At 40.4% G+C, this 21588-nt stretch overlaps 1 protein-coding gene across 3 annotated transcripts in view; it reads right to left on the bottom strand.

Annotated features, from left to right (window-relative positions):
- RELN (reelin) overlaps window positions 1-21588 on the bottom strand; it is a 283741-nt gene that overhangs the window by 31587 nt on the left and 230566 nt on the right. For all 3 annotated transcript variants that reach the window (XM_064702887.1, XM_064702886.1, XM_064702888.1), the window contains 10 exons: window positions 20449-20533; window positions 16405-16587; window positions 14866-15037; window positions 14684-14786; window positions 12046-12275; window positions 9141-9361; window positions 7937-8084; window positions 4352-4610; window positions 2890-3139; window positions 468-636 (listed from right to left, as the gene is read on the bottom strand). In XM_064702887.1, coding sequence (XP_064558957.1) covers window positions 468-636; window positions 2890-3139; window positions 4352-4610; window positions 7937-8084; window positions 9141-9361; window positions 12046-12275; window positions 14684-14786; window positions 14866-15037; window positions 16405-16587; window positions 20449-20533 — 1820 coding nt within the window. The remainder of the gene's footprint in view (window positions 1-467; window positions 637-2889; window positions 3140-4351; window positions 4611-7936; window positions 8085-9140; window positions 9362-12045; window positions 12276-14683; window positions 14787-14865; window positions 15038-16404; window positions 16588-20448; window positions 20534-21588) is intronic.

Genomic DNA, 21588 nt, shown 5'->3' with positions numbered 1-21588 from the left:
AGATAGGGAAGAGTCCAGATGCCCCAAATGAATAGTAACAGAACACAGACTTTTTCATTACTAATGTCAAAACATGTGGCAACTGTATAGGCATTTTCAGTACAATTGCTAAAATATAAAGGTCTCTGTTTCCAGACTTGTATGTGCCTTTGATGGCATCTTTCATGACAACAATCTCAAGGCTCTACCTGTGCTTTGATACTTGTGAGCCAGCAGTTAGCTCAGCCTAAGTCTATGTGAGGAGACAAGGCTCAGCAGGAGGAGCAAAGCTGTGGAGTCACTGCTGCCCTTGCCACCTGTGTTTGCAATTTCTATAGGATAGAGCTTCTCATACTTATTTGCTGCTATTTACATGGACCAAACAAAAAGGACATGTTACAATTACTTAAACTCCATAATGCATTATGACATTATAAATACCTAGTTATGCTTTTAGATTTATTCTGCAGAAATCCAGAGGGAGTTACCTGGTATAGGGAGGCAGAGGCAAAGTAACCCGGGTCCACTTGTTGAAAGTGTCTGAAATGAGAATCCTCTGGAGATGGTACTTGTTGCATTCCACATTAGTGGGAAGACAGTCTTTCAAAATTGGGTGCCAGGTCAGCCCAAGGTCCACTGAATATTCCAGTTCAATAGCTAAGGGTGGAGAGGTCATCCGTTATTTAATTTAGAGACCTATATCCATAGGCCTATAATAATGTGCAAGCCCCAGACAGTATCACAGGTCTGAACTGACAAAATAACCACCCAGACCTTTTCAAACCCTTGTGTCAGAAGCACAAAGCTACCTCCCTTGATGGCAGTGCAGGAGGGTGTGTTACATGTTGCTGAGCAGGTATAGCTCAGGTGGGGTCTGCAGCACATCTCCACATCTAACACCTAACTCAAGGCACCACAGATGAAAAGAGAGAGCCAATATTAAGCTGCCAGGATTAAGTCAAGACAATGTCTTTAGCTGCAGCATGCAAAAAAATGGTGTGGCAGCACCATGACCACCAAACTTTGTTTTTTGGGCTTGAAGAGTGAGATTCAGCTGGATGTGATTGCTGTGTAAAGCAGAGCAACACTCCAATTCAAACTTTTGTCTCTGTCACAAGATGGCTTAGTCAGCCTTCCACCCTTCCTGCAGACCAGCTCATTTAATTATTCAGCACAATTTTAATTTGAGTTTGTTAGTCAGTGAGCTTGTTTCCATTCAAACACAGTCTAGCCACATTAAACTAATGTAATCATTTCTCATTGAAAATCAGCAATTTCATTTTTTGATGTTTATGGCTTATAAGCTTTTATTACAAAAATTAAAGGTTAGTCAAGCTCACTAAATACTTCAAGTCAAACTTTCATGCAGCCATGAAAATGCAAATAATAATAGGTGCAGAGCTGGTACTTGAAGTAAATGTTCCAGCTGCCAGGTACTCTGGCTGAGCTGGCTGCATAAAACATGGAGCGTGGTTGCAGTGATAGGGGTGATAAATCTGTGATCTTCTTTTGATTACTAACAGACCCATTTCTTCTACCCTCATGCACAGGGAATGACCCTTAATCACCCAATCAGTCCTGCTTGGTGTTTCAGCACAGAGGACAGTGCTATAGAAATGCAAGGACAAGTAGATACAAACAAGGGTGAATTTTCAGTGTTAAATTTCCCTCACCAAAAGAAATGTTTTTCTCATCATGACTGGAATCATGATTAGGTAGTGTCCTGCCTAATTTAATATGAAGTTAAGATAAGGGTTGTAGACAAAAAAACAAACAAAGCCCCCCCAACAAAATAAGGATCTGTTTCTTTGCCAGTATATGGCTCAGTCACCAAAATGCATCTAAACTTAGCTGAGATGATCTCAGGATACTGCAGTATTCTTAATAACAAAAGAAAGAAAAATTTTGAAGCATGTAAGCAGCTTCAGATTAGCAAAATCAGAGAAGCTAAATATGGGTCTTCATGTAAAATCTTTTTCCATTTTTATACAGAATTGTAGAGGAAAATTCAGCAACCCACATTTACTAACACATATCACATGATGCACTGTATTGTATTCTTGTCCTCATTAAAAACATCTATACCTTGAAACCCTACTCTAAGAGGATGTGTAAAACAAGCATTAAAAAAGCTTGTTTTTAAGAAAAACCCATTTCTCATGTGCCTTAAAATTCACATAATTTTTAATTTCCATGTGATATGTATTTGATGTGATGAGTACAGAACATGTTTTTATTCATTTTTATATATATGTATATATGTGTATATACACATATAAAAGCTGTGTGCACCCAATAGACACCATATGAAAAGAGGAAGCTCAGTAATTAAAAATTGCATCATTATGTATACATAAACAGATGTATACACATGTGCATGGTATGTATGCACACATTTGTACATGGAAATATATAGGTCTATACATATTTCATATGGACAATATAAATTTTTGCAGTTGATGCTGCTTTAGCAAGTGTCAGACGTATGTTGGTAAAAATGATTTCTTAGATATATGGGTACAAGTGAGATCAGAACTGAGACTACACTGAAAATGCAAAATCACAAAGCAAGAAACATATGCTGGAACACCCAGCTGCTTATTATTACAGCAGCACCCCAAGCAGTGGACATTATCTACTAAATGGATTTTTTGAGTAAGGCAGCTGTTAGTCTTTTTCTGAGATTGATTGAACTGCAACTTAGATGCTCACAGGGAATGATTTACTTCAGTTTATCTTAGGCTTCAGACGCCTGGAATAAAAAAGCTGATGTTACCATTTCTAACAGAAACATGCAGCTTTCTTTTGTTTCTCACTTCTTGTTACGATGAATAATGCACCCAGAAAACAAGTGAACTTTCCTCTGCACTGGAGGAAGAGGAATGGCAGGGATTACTAAGAAGCCATTACCATAACAGGAATCTGTGACAGAGCAGGAAGCTGCAAAATCGATTTGCAAGAAAGAGTCTTCGTTGACCACGATGTCGGTGGTGACGACGTAGCGGGTGCTGGCTTTCTCGATGAACACCAGCGCGTCGCCCGCGGAGCCGCACACCGGCATCTTCGTCCCGCCGGGGTGCAGCAGCCACTTCCTGCTGTCCAGGGTGGTGAAATCATCTTCCAGTACTGTGTTGCCAGAGATGTTTCCTCCTATAAGAATCTGAAACATTAGGAAAGAAACTTTTATTGAAAAGGACAAATGTCTAGAAGTCTTCACAAGCATACAAATGATGTAGCAACCTGAGGGAGGAAGAGATGTACCAGACTATGCGTATTTATTCTGCTTGTCCAAAATTGACAACGTCACTGAGTAGAGAATTTAGGCCATGAAAAAGGAGAGTATCTCTTTCCTGTAAAGGAAAGAGACTGGCTTAGCTGTACAAATGTAAAATTCAGGGAGGTGAGCTCCAATCTCAGTGAAGTAAAACTGCTCACAAAAAAAGTGTTAGTAGAAACAAAATGATTGCACTTTCCCAGTGACTGCTCTGCTCTTCTGTTATCTGGTGCACTGCTATCAGATTGTGTCTGCTGATAGAATTGGGGAAATAGCCTCTATTTTGTCACTGACTAAAACATCATCGTTTTACTCTTCAACAGCAAGCAAGGTACAATTATTTTTCATTTGTTATTCCGAATTCAGTTTCTGATTGTTCTGAAGAAATATAACTACATTCAATGAAGATATAAAAAAAATGAGTGTTTTTAACTTCTAAACATAGGGATGGGAAGTAAAATTTTGTAACCACAACATTAAAATGGCTGGTTAGGTTTCTCCTAACAATCTGAACTTACTTCTTAAAAAAAAGTAATAAATATTAAAGCAAATTGTACTTGGACAACCCAATGACACTACTTAGAGCATAATAATTTTAGAGATAAATCATTTGTGATTTATACCAAATCATACAAAGTAATATAATAATCTTTATAGCAGAAAATCCCAAATATTAAACTTTATTTTCATAAAATTGATATTGATATTCACAAGATTGATATTTTTCAATAGGCCTTTTCTATTACATAATACCAAGCCAATTACCTATTTGGATACATTTTAAATGAAGGTTTTTGAAGTTTGAAATCAGACTTGCGTTCTGTGTTGTAAGGCCTCCTGCTGTGTGAACCCGAGGCCCTACACACATGTAGAATACTTTCCTAGAATTAAAATTCTAGGAAATTCATGGGGAAATCAGTGCTCCATGAAAATGGTGCATTAAAACCATGAGTTCATCAAACAGCAATTGTGCTCTAAATATCTTTCTACTAAGCATTTTTACTTGCTCCAGTGAAACGATACATGCCAGAAAAAGGGAAACATTAGCACTGAATCCAGTCTGTGTTAAAAGAAGCAACACCCACAGGGATTGCTCACCTGGTCGATGACCCAGGGGCTGTAGAAATGCCCATTCTCGGAGGGCTGCCACCAGCGAAGCCGGGTGGAGCTGGAGCGAGCCTTCAGGGGAACCTCCAGGGCAATGTAGCGTCCCACGTTGCTGGAGTTGCTGAAGAGGAACTCCTGGAGAAGGCTCCACGTGAGGCCCCCGTTGAGCGAGTACTGCAGCAGCACAGGCTGGCTCCTGGGGTCAGGCACCCCCTTGCCACATCCCAGTCTCATGAAGAACTGCACAAATCTAACAGGAAAAATCTTGCCACTTTCCAGAAAGATCTATTTTCAAACAACATCCTACACAGGGAAGCAGAGAGCCTTGGAGTTTGTCTACTGACTAGCCCTGTGTTTTCTAGCTCTATTTAAGAGCCATCTTTAGGAGATCTTATGATTTCCTTTCCAAAGCTTCTAGAATATAACTAGACAGACAGGTGGTATGACAAAAATTCATTTTGCCTGTGTGGTAGCTTGCCAGGCATAAGAGGCTGAACAAAGCTGGTCATTTATGTTTTTAGCTTTTGTCTGCACAGCAGATGGTGTTGCAAGTATCAGAAACATAATCCTGGGTGAAATTTTTATCCCTGTATCCCATGAGTACAGATTTTAGTGGCAGAAAAGCAACTGTGCTCTAAGTAGATCATAATTTGCTACGAATTTGCTGAAATGCTTAAATTCAAAATAAGCATCCCAGTTTTCCATTGGCATAAACCAGAGAAAATCTGGACGGGAGAACAAAGCACATTTCACTTTCAGGGATCATTTTGTCCATTTTGTCAGCCTGGGAAATTTGTCTAAATTACAGCGTTTAAATGTGCTGGCTTCCCTGAAGCCAGCCCCAGCCACCCAGGGACAGCAGTGCTTTCATCCCCCAGTTAATTGGCTTCTCCAAAGCTGCACAATGGACTTGTATCAAACTGCGAAATCCCTCCCGTCAGCCGAGGCTCACAAATAGCTCCACTGTGCTCTTGGAGTGGGGGGAGCCATGCTGTAATGATATTTACTTACTGGACTTGCAGGGATATTACAAGTATTAATTCATGTTTGCACAGCTTTTGCACAGCTTTGGAGTGTTTTATCTGTACTAATTACTATTGCGTTAGTGCTGCCTGGCTCACGGTTAAATAAAATGGCGCAAAAGAAGTTTTACATCAAAAATCTCGTTCTGGTTTGTTCTGCAGGTAGATCTGCTGGGAGTGGAGGCTGCAGAGATGTTGGGCAGACAAAGCTCCAATAAAATGCCAGACTTACAAGTCAATTAATTCTAGTCCTCAGTGCGACTCACAGTTTCTCTTGCTACTAGATAGAGCTGCTTTTGCTATAGATTATATCCACCTCCATGTCCCAGACATAACATATTGCTTGTGCTGTAAAGGAGCACTGGGCACCCTCATGGATCAACATATCAAATGTAATGGATTTGCTTCACTGCTGGCAAGTCTTTCTGCCTTCTCAGATTTACTCCAACATTGGCCACATAATTCAAAGGAAATAAACCCGGGTGACCTTGTCTCTGTGGCATCTAATTTCTTTGCATTGCTGTTCTTACATCTCAGATTTTACTAATGTAGTAATAACCCACCAAAATACAGGTAACAATGTCTAGTATATAAAAAATAATTTTAAATATCTCTCTTCTTATCCCAAAGATATTTTGCAAAGGCTCTGCATATTTTGAAATGGAAAAGCAAAGTGTTTTCTGTAAATCTAGTAACACTCAAATGTGAGGATGTTCTTCTAGTAATTCAGAATTGAAAGGGAATTGATCAGCTGTAATACCTAAAATATTCTCTTCTTACTAATGCGGTGCAGTTTCAGCTACCACTATCACCATGATGTGATACACTGTCCCTGTGTTAAATTCTTTAAGGCACAGATGTGATGGCAGTGGATTGCAGAGTCCACTTGATTTCAATGCCCAGGTGCTGAGCGTGGCTTGCAGCACTGACAGACACAGCTGCTTGCCTGTGCTTTTCAGGGGATCTCCTCATAAAGAAAAGGAAGTTTTAATGCGACATCTGAGTCTAGCACCCTTAAAAAAATAGTTGTTCTCATCACTCCTGGCCTAAATTGAAACCTCTCCCCAAGTCCTGTGCAGAACTTGGCACACCTGTGTCACAGCAAGACCTGTTGTGCTTTGCAGGTGGTGGACAAAGTCAGTCTGCAAATGTAGAAAATCCCACTGTAATTACTTTAGGTTGCAAAAGAGCAGCTCCCTGAAATGCCACTGCAGTGTGCCTTGCTGTTCAGAAGAGAACATACAGTTATTTCTTGATAACTGTTATTTTTCATAATCATAAATACAAGAAATTGAGTGTTCAGCTATGTTTTCCTAAGACAGAAGTAATTTATCTCCATATAACACCTTGAGGTCAATATTTGCAAATCCAGCTACAGACCATCATGGAAAAGAGATAAATAAATTAAGGTTCTTTGAACATGAGCAATAAGGAAAACATAATTTAGCTAAATTATGAAGCGACTTACAAGACTTTTAGTATCTTTTGTTAAACAATCTTCTAATTTCAGAGTCATCTAGGAATCAGTGCTGAGTACTGGGGTTTGTTTTTATCAAACTCTGAAAAAAGTTTGCTGTGAGGAATCTTACAAATTACAAGGGTCCTTAATATTACACATCAATGAGGTTTAGCTAAGTGCTGATCTAAAAACTACAATGGTTAGACATTAGGCCTTTCTAATGACCATGAGTCTTTACAATGAAACCATTATTTAAAGATTCAATACCAATGCTGACAGGTAAAAAGTAGATAAAATGCCTGTTAAAATGTTTCCCACAGAACATCAGAAAGGCGTAGGGTGTTTATAAGAGATCAGTGAAAAAAAGTCTTGGAGAAAATGCAGTCTCTCCAAAGCAATAATACAAGAATATCAGCTAAAATACAGAACAAATAGAAAACAATGCGTATTTGTTAGCATGCTCACAATTGGGATGGAGTTTAATTCATATTAGTGTAATTTTTTTTTAATGTGGCTTGCTTAGCATGTCTCACTCATCACATGTCTCCGCTGCAGGCTGTAAAGATACACCATAAACTGTAAATACACTAAAATATTTGGTTTTCAATAGCTGGTGACAGCTTGATGGGAATTTCTCAGTGAATTATTGGAAACAAATGTGCACAATAAGAAAAAGAACAAGCTTCAGAAATGAAAGAATTATGAGATGACAAATGTAGGAATTATACTTTCAGCAGATACTCCTGTTTCAGCAATGGCTCATAATACACCAGACTGTAAGAAAAGGAGAGCATTTCTCATGTTATGGATTTAGGAAACAAAAACTTGCATGAACTACTGAAAGTGTTGCATCAGTTTCCAGAATTCTTATTTAAGGAAAAAAAAAAAAAGCAACATTTAAATGGTTAATTCAATTAAAGTTCAATTTCAATTGAATTTATCATGGTGGCAGTGGTGAAAATGGAGCATTTGCTAGTAGTATGAGGACCACAGAATATGTCAGCTTGCTTTTGCTAGAGAAATATCACATTTGTATCATTCTTCAGCATGGCATTTCCTCAATGAAATCCTGAAAGAACTTTAGAAAGGTGTTACCTGGCTTGTGACAAATCTAGGTCTCGAGTCATCAGCATACGTAAACCTTCCTCGTTAAAGAAAAGGTTGTTTCCTCCAGACATGATACCACATTTCCTTGATGGCTTTCCACCACTCACGAGGAGGAATCTATCCGACTCCAGCTGACCTGAATACACAGTGAATACATATTTATGATTTACTCTGAAGTGCTCCTGCTGCAAGAGTGCTACTTCCAGAGGAAGAGACATAAATTAAAAATCCCACGCTGACTGAGAAATATTCAGTGTTTCCAATGCCATGTATTCTAGAAAGCTGACACAAACCAAAGCAAAATAAATAAAATAAACTCAGAACTGTGAGATCTGGGACCTTTGTTTCCAGTTATTCACAAGGTTTTCCACCTTTCATCATTTATCTTAAGGTAACAACAACGTACTTGGGTCTATAAAGAAACTTTGGGTTCGAAGTGGTAGCATGCAAGCAAGGGCTGGAAAAATTGAAAATGAACAGCTGTGAAGGGATGAGTTTGGTTCACAGGTGCTGCTTTATGAAAACATGCTCCTCTTGCCGTGCTTGCTAGCGGGAGAAGCCTCAGAGGGGTTTCAGAGTTGTGTGCAGGGATGCTGTGTGCACCCAGGCATGTGTGAGGCTTTGAGCTCCCCTCTGCTTTCCCTCTCTTGGGGTCTGCTGTGGCTGCTGAGCACTGGCTCCCACTCCTGAGACACTTGGTCTGCTCTGAAACCATGATTGCTGTAGGAGAGAGGGTCAGATTTCCCTTGTAGTGAGAAATGACACAAACTTAAAGCCCACTGCTGTTTGCCTCACTTGCAAATGCTCTGTCTGTCCTAAAGTCAAACTACCATCAAAACATTATTTATTTCCAAGATTATTTTCTACATGTAGAATTTCAGGAAGTTCTGTTTCAATGAAGATTTTGTAATCCAAAATTGACAACATTACTTAGTAGAGAATTTAGAGTATCTCTTTCCTATAAAGGAGAGAGAGAATGAAAATTTTGTAATCCAAATTACATCATCAGGCATTCACAAACCACACTTGCAAATGGCATCTGCACTACCTGGTTCATGGGAATAGCCCCATGGCACAAATTCTAACCAGAATCATGCAGTGGTGAGCAAGGCTTTGCTGTTTAACCCCTTGAACCCTGGGTTGCCCTAAGATGGACAGGCAGCATTCAGATGCCCCCTCCCAAGAGAGATACCTTCAAAGTCATCCTTGAGGAAGTCAGCATTCCTGGTGCTGATTTTGCAGGTGGGCCCCGAGTAGCCGGGGTCGCAGATGCACCGGGTGCCGTTGACGCAGCTGCCGTGCCCGTTGCACATCTCCTCACACTGGGGACCAATGTACACGTTGTCAATGGCCCAGGTCACAGGCTGGGACCCAGCAGGGTAAAACCCTTGGTACCACCTGAACCTCGCCAGCCTGAAAATGGCATAAAGTGTGCTTATTTTAAATTATAGTTCCATCTATTTTTTTGTATTCCATACATATACCATTATATGCACATACATATTATTCTTTCTGTCAGAACTGGCTTGATAAATAGGTTAATTCTAGAAACTGACTGCTAGATCTAATTCCTTCAGTACCTCATGTGTCTTTATGTTGACGTTCAACCCAAGTACTGACAGAAATAAAAATAACACTATTCATTAGCTGTAATCTCAAAACTGAATGACAGGCATGATTTTCAAAGTTTAAAACCGAGCTACTCTTAACTCCATCATTCATGGGGAAGATGAATGGCCGTGGTCTGGTGGATTCCCTTCTGCTTTGGTGTACAGTGTGTGGGTCAGACCTAGCCACTTTCACCCTCTCCTGGAGAGTGAGATTCTAATTCATGCTTCCACTATGCCCCCAGGGAGACCACCTGTAGGGGTGGAGTGGGAGGATCTCACCCTCAATTGCCCAGAAAGAAAACATGATCTGTCATGTCACCAGGTATTCAGCTTGCTTTCCGGCAGCTTAATCTTAAAGCAGGCTGATATTGCAAATTGTTAATTTAAACTATGTTCTCCTTTGGGTGCTGTCCTGTCATTTTTAATTCATCTCCTAAGTGCTACTTGCATCAATGCTGCATATAAAAAGGAACCAACTGGGGAAGGAGGGAAAACAAATTGAGATGAGGAAAATACTTCAGAGACTAATTTTATTCCCAGTTGAGAAAACGTTTTAAGGGAGGAAGGAAACCAGAAGATTGAGAAGGGAGAAGCACTTAATTGCCTTGCGTGTTTAATGTGTCTTGTTAAAGACATCTAAATTCAGCAGGCAAATCAATCCCATAGGTAATTGTAGCTGACAATTTTTTTTCCTTGATTTGCTAAAAAGAAATTTTTATGAGGGGATTTAGGTAACAACCAATAATTGATGGGTAGGGACATTACTAAGTGTCACAAGAAAGATGCCCAAGAACCAGAGTTCTGCTGGAAGTCAAAATCATCGATATTAGTGTGCCCTGAGGGGAGGGACACAAGTGTGAGGCTGGAGGTGCTGTAAGCTCCTCTTGAGAGTAGATCTCTGCCCCACAGGCTGGATTTTTTATTCCTGAGACAAGCCAGCTCCTCCTCTCAGGGGCCCTCCTGGCACTTGTGTCTGGAGCAGAGAGTGAACCATTGCTTATTTGGGGTTTCTTCTCTGGCTCAACAGGCCCTGGACCTTTCCTTCAGGACATAACTGGAAGACTAATTATTACTGACAGCTGTCTGCTGAGAACATATATTCATTTCTAAAATTACCTATGTAGTGGAAATAACTTAAAATGTCTTCATCCTCAGTTAAAATATAACCACTCGGCACTTGGGGGACGGAAAGGCTGGGGGATTTTTTTAGAATTACACAATGAGAAAGGTTTGGATATTTTTCTTGTTATTCCAGTAGATTCTGGTGGAGAAATCCCCCTTCAGCCCTCTGGCCCAGTGATTTAATGCACAGAATGTAAATTACTGTGCACTGCTGGGCTTGGCTGGCTGTCAGCCATGGACTCCTGGCCTGGTGTGTTGGGGAAGGAATAGGAAGGAAGGAAGGTAGGAAAACAGGATAGAAGTACTCAGGAACAGGGGACTAAATCAAAATCCTGGAAGGTTTAAATGAGTTAGGAGTCTGCACAGTCAAAATTTTTATTTGGAGGGATGCATTGATGGTTGGCTAAAGGGCAAAATAATTCTTTTGCACAAAACCAGGAAGTACAAGTGAGCTGCTGAAAGAGATGGTTACCTATTGCATGCTTGAAATGTTAACTGTCATAAACCAGAAAACTCAGGTTTAAAATTTAAACATTTCCTTAAATTATTAAACAATCAGTCTTTCAAAATGTGATTCTTATTCCTTGTATAGGTCTTTTCATACTTTCAGAGCACATATGGGGTTATTTATTTAGTGGAGGACCCATTGATTGCAGTAGTTTCATAAATACTCAGTCTCATAGGTGCACAGACTCATGAAATCTCATAGTTGCATAGCTTATTTTCATTCATACATGCTACAGTTTAATCATTAATGGTGTGAGCTTTTACATAAAGTGAGTTGATGCTGGATGACAGTTATTCCTGAAAAAGTAAGCAGTAGTGTTTTTACTTTGAAAAGTTACATATTACTGTGCCTGCTAGCACATATTGTTTTTCTATGCTGTGTTATCATCCAGCCTGATTGACTGAGACATTATTTAGATCAGACCATTTCTTCATGCTGAAGTGGAATCAAGCTTATACTAGCTCATATTCTACTGCATTTTTCTTATGAAGCTCAAATTTAATGCAAGAATATCAGAATATCATCAGTGAATTGAAATGGCTGATGCAGTTCTGCAAAGAACACTCAGAGCATGCTAAGAACAGTCAGTTTTGTGTTTATTTCAGCAAGCAACTCCCTTCTATTAAATTATCACTAATTAAATATATACGTAATAGGAAGTAGCCTGTGATTATTCTACATCATCATTAGGCACAGGATGATTTGGGGAATCACCTGAACACTAGCTAACATTCAGGGCAAAAAGCAGAGAATAATCGGTCATTTGTTCTTCTCTAGTGCTGCAGTTCTTATGCACCACCCTTGTGCTGGGTGAAAAACAGAAATAAAAGCAAAGCAACAAGCAGCTGGACACTTACCCACAGAGGTGCAGCTTTCCAAAGTGAATGACCTCCCTCCTCCAGCCCTGGGTGGTGCCTGCATAGTAGGTGCTGCTGGGGTGATGCTCGGTGGAGCAGAGGGAGCTGAGGTGGCTGCTGCTGCTGTAGCACAGGGGCAGCAGCAGGTGCCAGGTGGCCCCCAGGTCCCGTGAGAACTCCAGCTTCACTGGGTCAGCAGAGGAGCTGTCAGTGGTGCAGCCAATATTGATCTGGGGGCCAAACACAGAAGGTGACACAGGGCAGACTGTGGCACTCCCAATCATTCTTCAGCTGCCCCCACTGGGTATGGTGTTTGTTTAGGCCAGGAAAATGGTGATTTGGGAACCCATTTAACAACAGGGATGGTGCACTCAGGACATGCACATGGACAGGAACTCTTGCACATTGCTGTCCTGTCCACGAGTATATCACACCATGGGTTATGATAAAATGAATGTGATAAGAATTCCCCAATAACTTCTACCTAGAGAAAACCAAAGCTAAAAAGGATAGCTGCTAACATTGCTGGAGTAAATGCACCAGCTCTTGCAGTCCTCTGGCAGGTGCTGAAGTAATCACAGCATCAAGAAAATGTGCATTATTAAAAGCAGAAATATTAAAACAAAAAGTGAAGAATTAACTTTTTGTTAATGCTGAGCTGTTAATTGCTGAGCTGCACTATGATCCCCTTTTATGTTACATATGAAAAAAAAAAAAAACCCAAAACTTTTCACCTCAATATATTCAGCTTTCATGCTCACTACCTATTTGTTCATGTATAATGGCAAAGCCCTAGAGCATCATAGCTGGACTGGATTTAGATGCAATGTCTTAGTTTGGCAGTGTCAGACCTCTCAGGGTGTGCTCACAAGATTCCTCATATAAAGAACAGTAGAAAAGGCAGAACATGAAAACCAATTCTACTACTGAAAAAACACAGACTGTTTAATACAGAATCTGAGAAAGTGCAAGTTAGTTTGCTTTCCTATTACACTGATATTTATATCTTCTTATAATTTCAGATTGCTTTTGTAAAAGACAAATTAGTTCTTTACAGAATGACTGTCATATAAAATAAGATGTACTGTACTTAGCACTCAACAAATAAAAACCAATTGCTGATTGCAAAGCCTGCATTAAAACCATGTAACATTTTAATATTTTTATATATCTTTTTAGCAAAAAAAAGTGTCTTTGTAGCATGCTGTTCTGTTAAGAAAATCTATTTGTTTCTAAAACACAGTAATGCTTGGAACTGTGCATGAATGTTGAAAGTGTATCCTACACTGAACTTCCTTCATCACTCTTCAGTGCACATGAGTCCCATCAACCTACATTTGACTAGAAGGGTTGTCTACTCATCTGGAAGCTTAGAGAGATGCTTGACCCAATATAGGTTTTGACTCTTGAGACACAGAGAGAAACTACTGCATTATGCATAACTCCTTCATTTACACTAATGTTCTCAAAAACGTGAGCTGAAAATGATGTTCTTACCACATATGGAAGTAAACATGTAGATTTTATGAGTGAATGCTATCAAGGCTTATGAATATCTTAAAGTCACCTCAAACATTTTTGTTCTACAGGCTGTAATCTATATTTTAAAAGAGGAAATGGTTTGCCTTCAATAATTTATGAATTAGTTGCATGACAGATTGAAGAGTGCATGAGTACACAGCTAAACCTAATTTTCTTGGAAAACCCTTAGTATCATTTCAGTAATTTTTATAAACTCCTATCATTTGCTGATTATTATGTAGCTCATATTAATGCAACAACATGCCACATAGTTGTTAAAAGCAGCCTGGTAACTGTGACATGGCAATTTATGTGCCAGATTATTTTCCAGTTTCTTAATGACAATATAATGACCTCTCTAAACTAATAAATACTAACTGGTTACTCCCATCAATATCTGCCCCAGGCAATGCACAGTTTAGATTCTAGGATAAGTCAGAAACACAGTTTAGTTTAGACTCTGTGTTGTCACTGGGGTACCTGTTTCCACTGAGAGAATGAAGCACAAAAATATGCTCCTTATTAATGAACTTTCTTTAAAAAAGAAAATAGGATGACTTCAGGCCACAATAGCCAAAAACCAGCTTCATCTAGACCAGCTATGATGTGGGCAGAAGGAAAAGGAAAGCAGAAGCTTATCTTTGAGAAAGTACAATAGTGCAGTTAATCCAGCAAGGCAGGAAAAATTATTTTTTACTATCACAGATGAAGCTGTAGCTCTGCACTGGTGAGCTTGTGGAAATACTGCACTCTTACCTGGAGCAGGCTGTGAAGTGGCAATTTGGACTCTCACCATATTTTGCTTGTCCTCTTGCCTGCAGTTGTGACTCTCCAATGCATAGCACATGGACTTTAATGCTATCAGTGCAAGTATATAGGCATGGACAAAGTAGTAATTTAGGCAAGAAAGTAGAAGACTGTGAGGCAGAAATTTCCCTTATCTGTGCATTAAAAGCATCATGATACATACACATGAGGGAGGGTAATGTCAAATCAATTAGAGGGGAAATTGGACAGGTTTTTCCATTTGGCAATCAGAACAGCTGGGCAAATTCACCAGGGCAGAATAGAGAGGAACATGAAGCAAAAGGCAAAATAACTTTCTGAGGACAAGTACCTCAAATTGGATGATAGTATTTTCATTGACACTCAGGTCCCTTGTGGTAATGGAGTGCTCTCCAACTTCATTTGAAACAAACACCATAGCTGAATCTTCTTCCCTGAAAATCAAGGACAGGAGTGCATTAGACTCACTTTACAAAGTCACTTCTCTCTATTGTATTGCTAAGGGAATCTTACGGAGCTCTTTTAGATGAATATGGGCAATAAAGCCCAATGTTTCCACCAGGATAGAAAAACCAGTTGTCCTCTTTAGGGCCAAAGTCAAAGGTATCCAAAAGGATAATGGGATTCTTCAGGTTATTTCCATCAATAATGAAGTCATCAATAATCCAGATTTCTTCTTTTTTGCCTACAAAGAGAATGGAAATATTCCTATTGAGACCTAACACTAATATTATTAGAGAGCAGGACAGCAGCCAGTATATTTATGGATTATGTGAAGAGGAGGGTGCTAAAAGTGTGGGATCACTATTTTCACTTTCCATGAAAATAGTTTCAATACTGTTTTCCAGCTTGAACTTATGGAATTAACTTTTATTCCCTAAAATTTATAGAAGGCACAGCAAAACAGAGAGTGAAAAGCAATGGGTGTTGAACAATTATAATCTATTTAAATAATATTTACTTTGAAATTCTGTCATTGTCTTCTTCAATTAAGAATCATCTAAATGAGTAGTTGCTGCACAGTCAAAGCAGGCTGAAAGTGCAATTTCATTCTACATCCTTGCACTCAGCAGCTTGTGTCTGCCTGGGAAGAGTTCTTTCATAGAGAAGGAAACTCTGAAACTCCTTCTCTCCAATGGATTATGTATTCATATACGTCAGAAAATTGGTATTCTCAAACTGGAGAGGAAGGATTAAATTGACAGATCTTCTGTGTAGCATTTTTTCATTTATCTAAAAGTGTTTGAGTTCATCAGAGAAAAGTTTAGATAATTGTTTTAGGCAGGATACGTCAGAAGAACAAGCTGAAACGGGATTGTCAGGACCAGATTTGAATTTGGGTTTTTTTCATTAGGGGTGTGCTAGGAATTTGCCTACACGAAATAAACTGTTGCTGAATCAACATGTCTAAATGATTGCTGGAATTCTTTAGAGCTGTTAATGTCAGTTTCTTCTTGGAACTGTGCTCAGAGTAACTGAGAGCAGAGAAGAGCTTCCTTCAGCTGGCACATCTCCTGTAATCAGGAGGAAGGAGCTGTGTTCCTCTTGTGGTTTTCCAGTCCTTTACAATTTAATCAACAGATTAACTGCTCACTACATACTCTTTCTAAATGGGTTTTTAATGCCTAGTTAATTCTGAGTAAGGTAGGCCCAGTTCCAATTTACACCTGGGACACTTTTGTATAATTGGAGCATCCTAATGGGGCCTCAGTGTGAGTGAGAATCATGCCCATTAAAAATAATGAGAAGAACCTGAGTGAAGTTAACTTTATTGGTGTTTCTTGATCTCCCACTCCCTCGAGGGCCAAAGCTGATGCTTTTCTGCACAAAGTGCAGGGATATCAGGTGAAGGCACTTCACTTTAAAGCATTCAACTGCTTTTTAAGAACAGCAAACATAATCCTGCAGTAATTCTAATTGCAGGAGTTCAAACACAAAACTCCCATGATTTAAGAGTCTCTCTAATTGTTCAGTTCAAGAAAATGCACTCTCTTAGAGATGCTGAGCAGTGCCAGCATGGACCTGGCCTTCCAGGGTGTGTCTTTTGCTCACCATTGTTGTAGGGCTGCCAGAGCCTGAAGCGCGTTGCGTTGCTCTGGGCTGCATAGGGCAGAGGGACGTTGATGAAGAGCACATCTGTAGTCTGGGTGAAGTAAAACTCGTCTATCAGGTGCCAGGTGATGCCACCATTGACAGAATATTGCAGCAGGATGGAATGAGACCTCTCAGGGGTGCCTGGAGCAGAAAGGACATGGATTTATGTTCATTGAAATCCACTAAGTTCAAGGAAGTATAAATGAAATTATGTTGCTCTGACATCCACTACAAAGTATGGGCTTCCTTTAACAACAGCTTAAGCTACTGAGATGTTATATATACATTGTACACATATGACTTTCTGTGCTTTCTCTTGCTTGCTTGTCTGCAAAATGCAAATGAAATAGGGCCTAAATTTACACTACTGTTCATGATACATATGATCATAGTTAATTACTTACATAAGAAGCTATCTCAGCATTACCTTTTTTGAGATTAGAACATACCAGCTCCTCCTACTACAAACATATTCCAGTAATATAGTATTTATTTGCTTGTTTTGTCCAGCTACAAGACATTATCATCACCATTTGTAGCATCCAGGATAAAGACTCAGTCCCTATCCTCTTAAATTTATGAGCTTATGGCTCTCACTGCAGACACTGGGATCAGGATATTCATGCCCAGAAAAAACATGATTGATGGAGAGCACTGAGGATATTTATTAGCATATTTTATATAACAACAACAAAGCAATATTCTGTGCTTTAAACTGGGCCTAAAAGTCAGCAGAACTGACAGTAAAATTTGCATTTTCTAACTACCAGCTCCTCCTATTTTTTTTTTTACTTAGAGCTTTAAAGAGTAAAATACAAAAGCTCTTTACATCCCTAGTTATTAACACATGCTAATTAGAGCCAGCACTCATTTTTGATGCTGGTTGCCATATAAAGCTCAGCCCCCAGCCTGTACTTGTCCTATGCCTAACTTGCTGTCCAAGGAATTCCACTTGCTGGAATACCAGTGTCCAAGGGATGGCATCTCTGAACTGAGGTCTCACTCAGACAAATTTACACTCTCTGCTCCCTTCTTGATGTGGCACAGTGATGGCATGTCCCCAAAAACTCAGTCAGGAACCAGCAGAAGGAAAGGACTAAGGGACAGTTTCTTCATCCCTGACTCACTGTGTGTTACTGTGCAAGCTTTTCCCATGTTTCTTATGTTAAATGAACCAGATTTGCTGAAACCAAATGCCTGGTGCAGATGCTCCTGCTCCTCTCTGCTCCAGTGCTAAGTATTCAACTGCTGTGGAGCAGAGCAGGGAGGAGCTGTTTGCAGCCAGGAGCTGATTTCAGCTTATCTGTGGCAATTAACAGTAAATAACACACTGCTTTTAACACTCACAGCTGAGAGATATACCCAGCTATATCAACTTGTGTTCAACATGAGGGAGCCTGTTGGGACTAAGTCCTGGATCCAGCACTAGGGCTAACAAGTAATACAGATTCAATAAGGAGCAATTTCTCCTGGGGTTTCATGGTCTTACTCCTTGTGGGTCAAGGGTCAAAATCCAGGCTTGAACCTTTGGCTACTCCTGTCTTCAGAGCAATATTTCTACTCACTTTATTTTTGAATATTTTTTCAAGGATCATATGAAGAAATATTACCAGAGCATAATTTCGTAAAAGAAGTCCTCACAAAGACTTTGCTTATAAACATGAAATATTTGGCATGTTATCATTTTGGGGGATGTTATTTTTTTGATAAAGTGCTAAGCCCAGTAATAAATAGCCCAATACATATTATTAAATGCCCATTAAAGAAAATCAATAATAATTCACAAAGAGCTATATTTTCACTCATCCATACACAGATTTGGCTAATACACTTATTTAGGAAGAAAGAGGGGGTTCCAAACTATTTTCAAGCTGTTGGTAAATGTTGAGTCAGTTAGGGTCCAGTCCCAGGGCACTGGCCTTACCACAGAAACTATGGACATCTTCCTTACACCAGAGTGTGTCGTGGTTTGACCAGGAAGGAGTGGGAATTCTGGGAAGCTGTGGTCAAACCAATGAAGGTTTTGGGTTTGAGACTGGCACCCGGTGTAGCCAGTGGGGTTTGGACACACCTCCGAGAATACACAGGGGTTAAAAGCAGGGCACTGCCCTTGGCACTCTCTCTTTTGGACATCGTCGGTGAAGAGGTCAGATCTCTTCCCCCGCCCAGCCCGCTGCTGCTGGGCGGGGGGAGGGGCCGGCCATGCGGTAGGCCCGGGGCCTGGACAGAGATGGGGTTGAGGGGGCTTCGGGGGGCTTCGAGGATGGAAGGGTGGAAGATCCCAGAGAGTCAGCCCTCGGGCAGCCAGCCCCCCCCCCCCAGGAGAGCAGCCAGCCAGGAGGAGAAGGAGGGAGAGTGCCCGGCCGGAGCGGCAGCGTGTGGGCAGCGTGCGTGGGAGTCGCTCCGGACCGACAGAGACTGAAAACTTTTAACCCTTTCTTGCATGATTGGGGCCTTGCAAAATGCTAATCCTCCTCGAAGCTGAATAAGAAGGGAGATAAGAGATGATTTGGAGTGGCCTTTTGGCTGGACTTTTCTCGTGGCTATGGACTCAGTTGTTCCTGTGACACAGACTGCATTTAGGGGGAGGCAGTGCCTCAAAACCAGGAGGGTTCATTCGTGAGGACCCCCCGGCCCCAGGGGGTTGGAAAAATATGGGGGGGACAGATGTCCCAAAGCAGAGACTGTGCCTTTTTGGAGTGAGACAAGGCATCCTTGAAAGACAACCCTAAAAGCAGCTCTGATCCATGCACGGTGGTGAGAGCACTGGGCATGGAAGGAAGATGTCACAAGCGGCAAAGGACTTTTTCCGGGCGGTGCCGAAGTGACAAAGAAGCACACGAGGTTTCAGTGTGTTTCCAGGAGAAGCCTATGGAACGAGAAGGACTCCTTTCCTCTTCATGAACTGAAGTTTGAGTATACTAACGTGTGGGGCCAAGGCTGGGCAGTTGTTTTGGGAGAATGTATTGGATTGGGAAAGTCAGGTGGTGGGGGAGGAGGAAAATGGTTTTTTGTAAGGTTTTCAATTTTTTTTCTTTTCCTTATAGTCTTTCCCTATTTTTCCTGTAGTTTTAGGTAATAAAGTGTTCTTTATGTTTAAGTTGGAGCCTGTTTTGCTTATTCCTGGTCACATCTCACAGCAGACACCAGGGTGAGGCATTTTCATGGGGGGCACTGGCTCTGTGCCAGGCTCAAACCATGACAGAGTGAGAGCAGTTTTTCAGCATTCAGAGTTCAGCCTGGAAGTGCCAATTCTATCAGCAAATTTGGGGAAAAGTTCTGAAATTGCATGGGAGTGGCTCAAACCTTCAAGCAGTTTAGTGGTTCTCCATCATGCCACTCCAGACTTGGATATAATTATTTTTTAAAGCCAAGGATGACAGGGCCTTGGAGCAGGGTAAGACTGAATAATTGGCTTAAAAGTCCTTGTACTGGAGGAACTGTCACTGGTTATTTACAACAATGTGTAAAACTTCTCTTGCAAAGTCTGACTATTCTTCATATCAATTAAATAGAATTATGGAGTTTCAGTTATCTCTAAGCTACCTGCTAGGCAGTCAAATGGTAAGAGATTTTAATGCAGTGTACCGAAGCTAGAAAATGAAAACCACTGTAGTTTACTATTAGTCCCTTAAGTAATTTACTGTAGGCACAATATTGTTACATAAAAAAATTGGACAAATAATTTTTTCCCAATATAATGGAAAATCTCTACAAAACCTTGAGCTCCTTTGTTTCTTTTCTGCCTAAGACTTTACTAGCTGTGCTATTTTTGGTGATACTACAGTTCACTTTTTCCTTAGGAACTACACAGGCAGCCATGTAGGCTGGGAGCAAGGTAGGGGTGATGCAGAATTTCAAACAAGCTCCCATATAATCTATCATAAACTGTTGATCCCTACCATACACTGAAGTGGAAAATATCAATCTGTATTCTTTTCTGTGTTGCTACTATGTACTAACAAAGCTAGAGAAGTGATAGTAAATCAATGAGGATCTTACCTTTGGCAATAAATTTGAATGAAAACTGGATGTACACTGTATTAGTGCAGTCTAGATCTCTTGACACAAGCATTCTCAGTCCTTCCTGCAAATGCAGAATATGCAATGTAAGTTCTCATTACTGAGTGTGTTCTGCAGCTTATTGTGCTGGGCTGTTGTCTGCTTCTGCCTGCTGGTGGCAGCAAGAGGGGAAACTCTGTTCCACACCTTTTCCCAGGCAGAAAATGGGGACAGTGACAGCCTTGGCAAAGTGAGCCAAGGTCTGACAGAGGCACAACTACATGGGCAGGTACAGGCACAGTTACAGCTCACTCAGTTCATGCTCTGAACCCCTGGGGTGTGATTGGATCTGCCAGCACTGACTCTGACATTGAGTCCAAGCTTCTGCACTCATTTGTTGTGCAAACTGCACAGTTGCCAAGCACCCTAATTTCCAGGTAGGAATAGTCCTCTCTTAGAGTTATTTTCTATATCTCAAAACATATTTTGTACAAATATCCTCTTCTGGGGCAACCTGTAAGGAAAGGGAGCACACAGGAAACCTCAGAGGGATCCTGAGACCCTGTCCAGCTTGACTGATGAGCTCACTGCTGTGTGGGTCCTGGGGCCAGAGCCAGTCCCTGTTCTGCAGAGATCTGGCAAAAACCAACCCTCAGAGCCTCCCTCTTTCTCAAACCCATTCCCCCAGGGGAACAATCTGCAGGAATAAGCAATGCAAATTTTAGACAACTCATATTTTGTGATTTGGGATTTAAATAATCTAAAGAGGTTAACCTGGAGTCAAGCTTTTGCAAACAAATACTTCAAAGAATTAATTTGTACACCAAACATTATTTAACTTCTCTTTTTGGGGGGCACCTGAGTTCACAGTGTCAAATGAAGACTTGTGTGAGCTGATAATTTGTGTGCTTGTGAACAAAAGTCTATTATTCATTTTGTTAAGAACAGAAAAATTCAGAAAATATATGTCCTGGCCTTTTGAAATCTGCAGTCAACAAAAATAAGTCTTTAAAGAACTAGAAGACATCAAAATGGTAAAACTGAGTAAAATACAGGCAAACTACATAAATATTGATGACACAGACTACAGCCCTGACTAATTTGTATTATTCAAAATACTAAAGAGCCAATCAGGAAACT

Source organism: Zonotrichia leucophrys, chromosome 1A (assembly GCF_028769735.1).
Source record: "Zonotrichia leucophrys gambelii isolate GWCS_2022_RI chromosome 1A, RI_Zleu_2.0, whole genome shotgun sequence".
Lineage (NCBI taxonomy): Eukaryota > Metazoa > Chordata > Aves > Passeriformes > Passerellidae > Zonotrichia > Zonotrichia leucophrys.
This window is presented reverse-complemented; position numbering and strand designations above follow the sequence as displayed.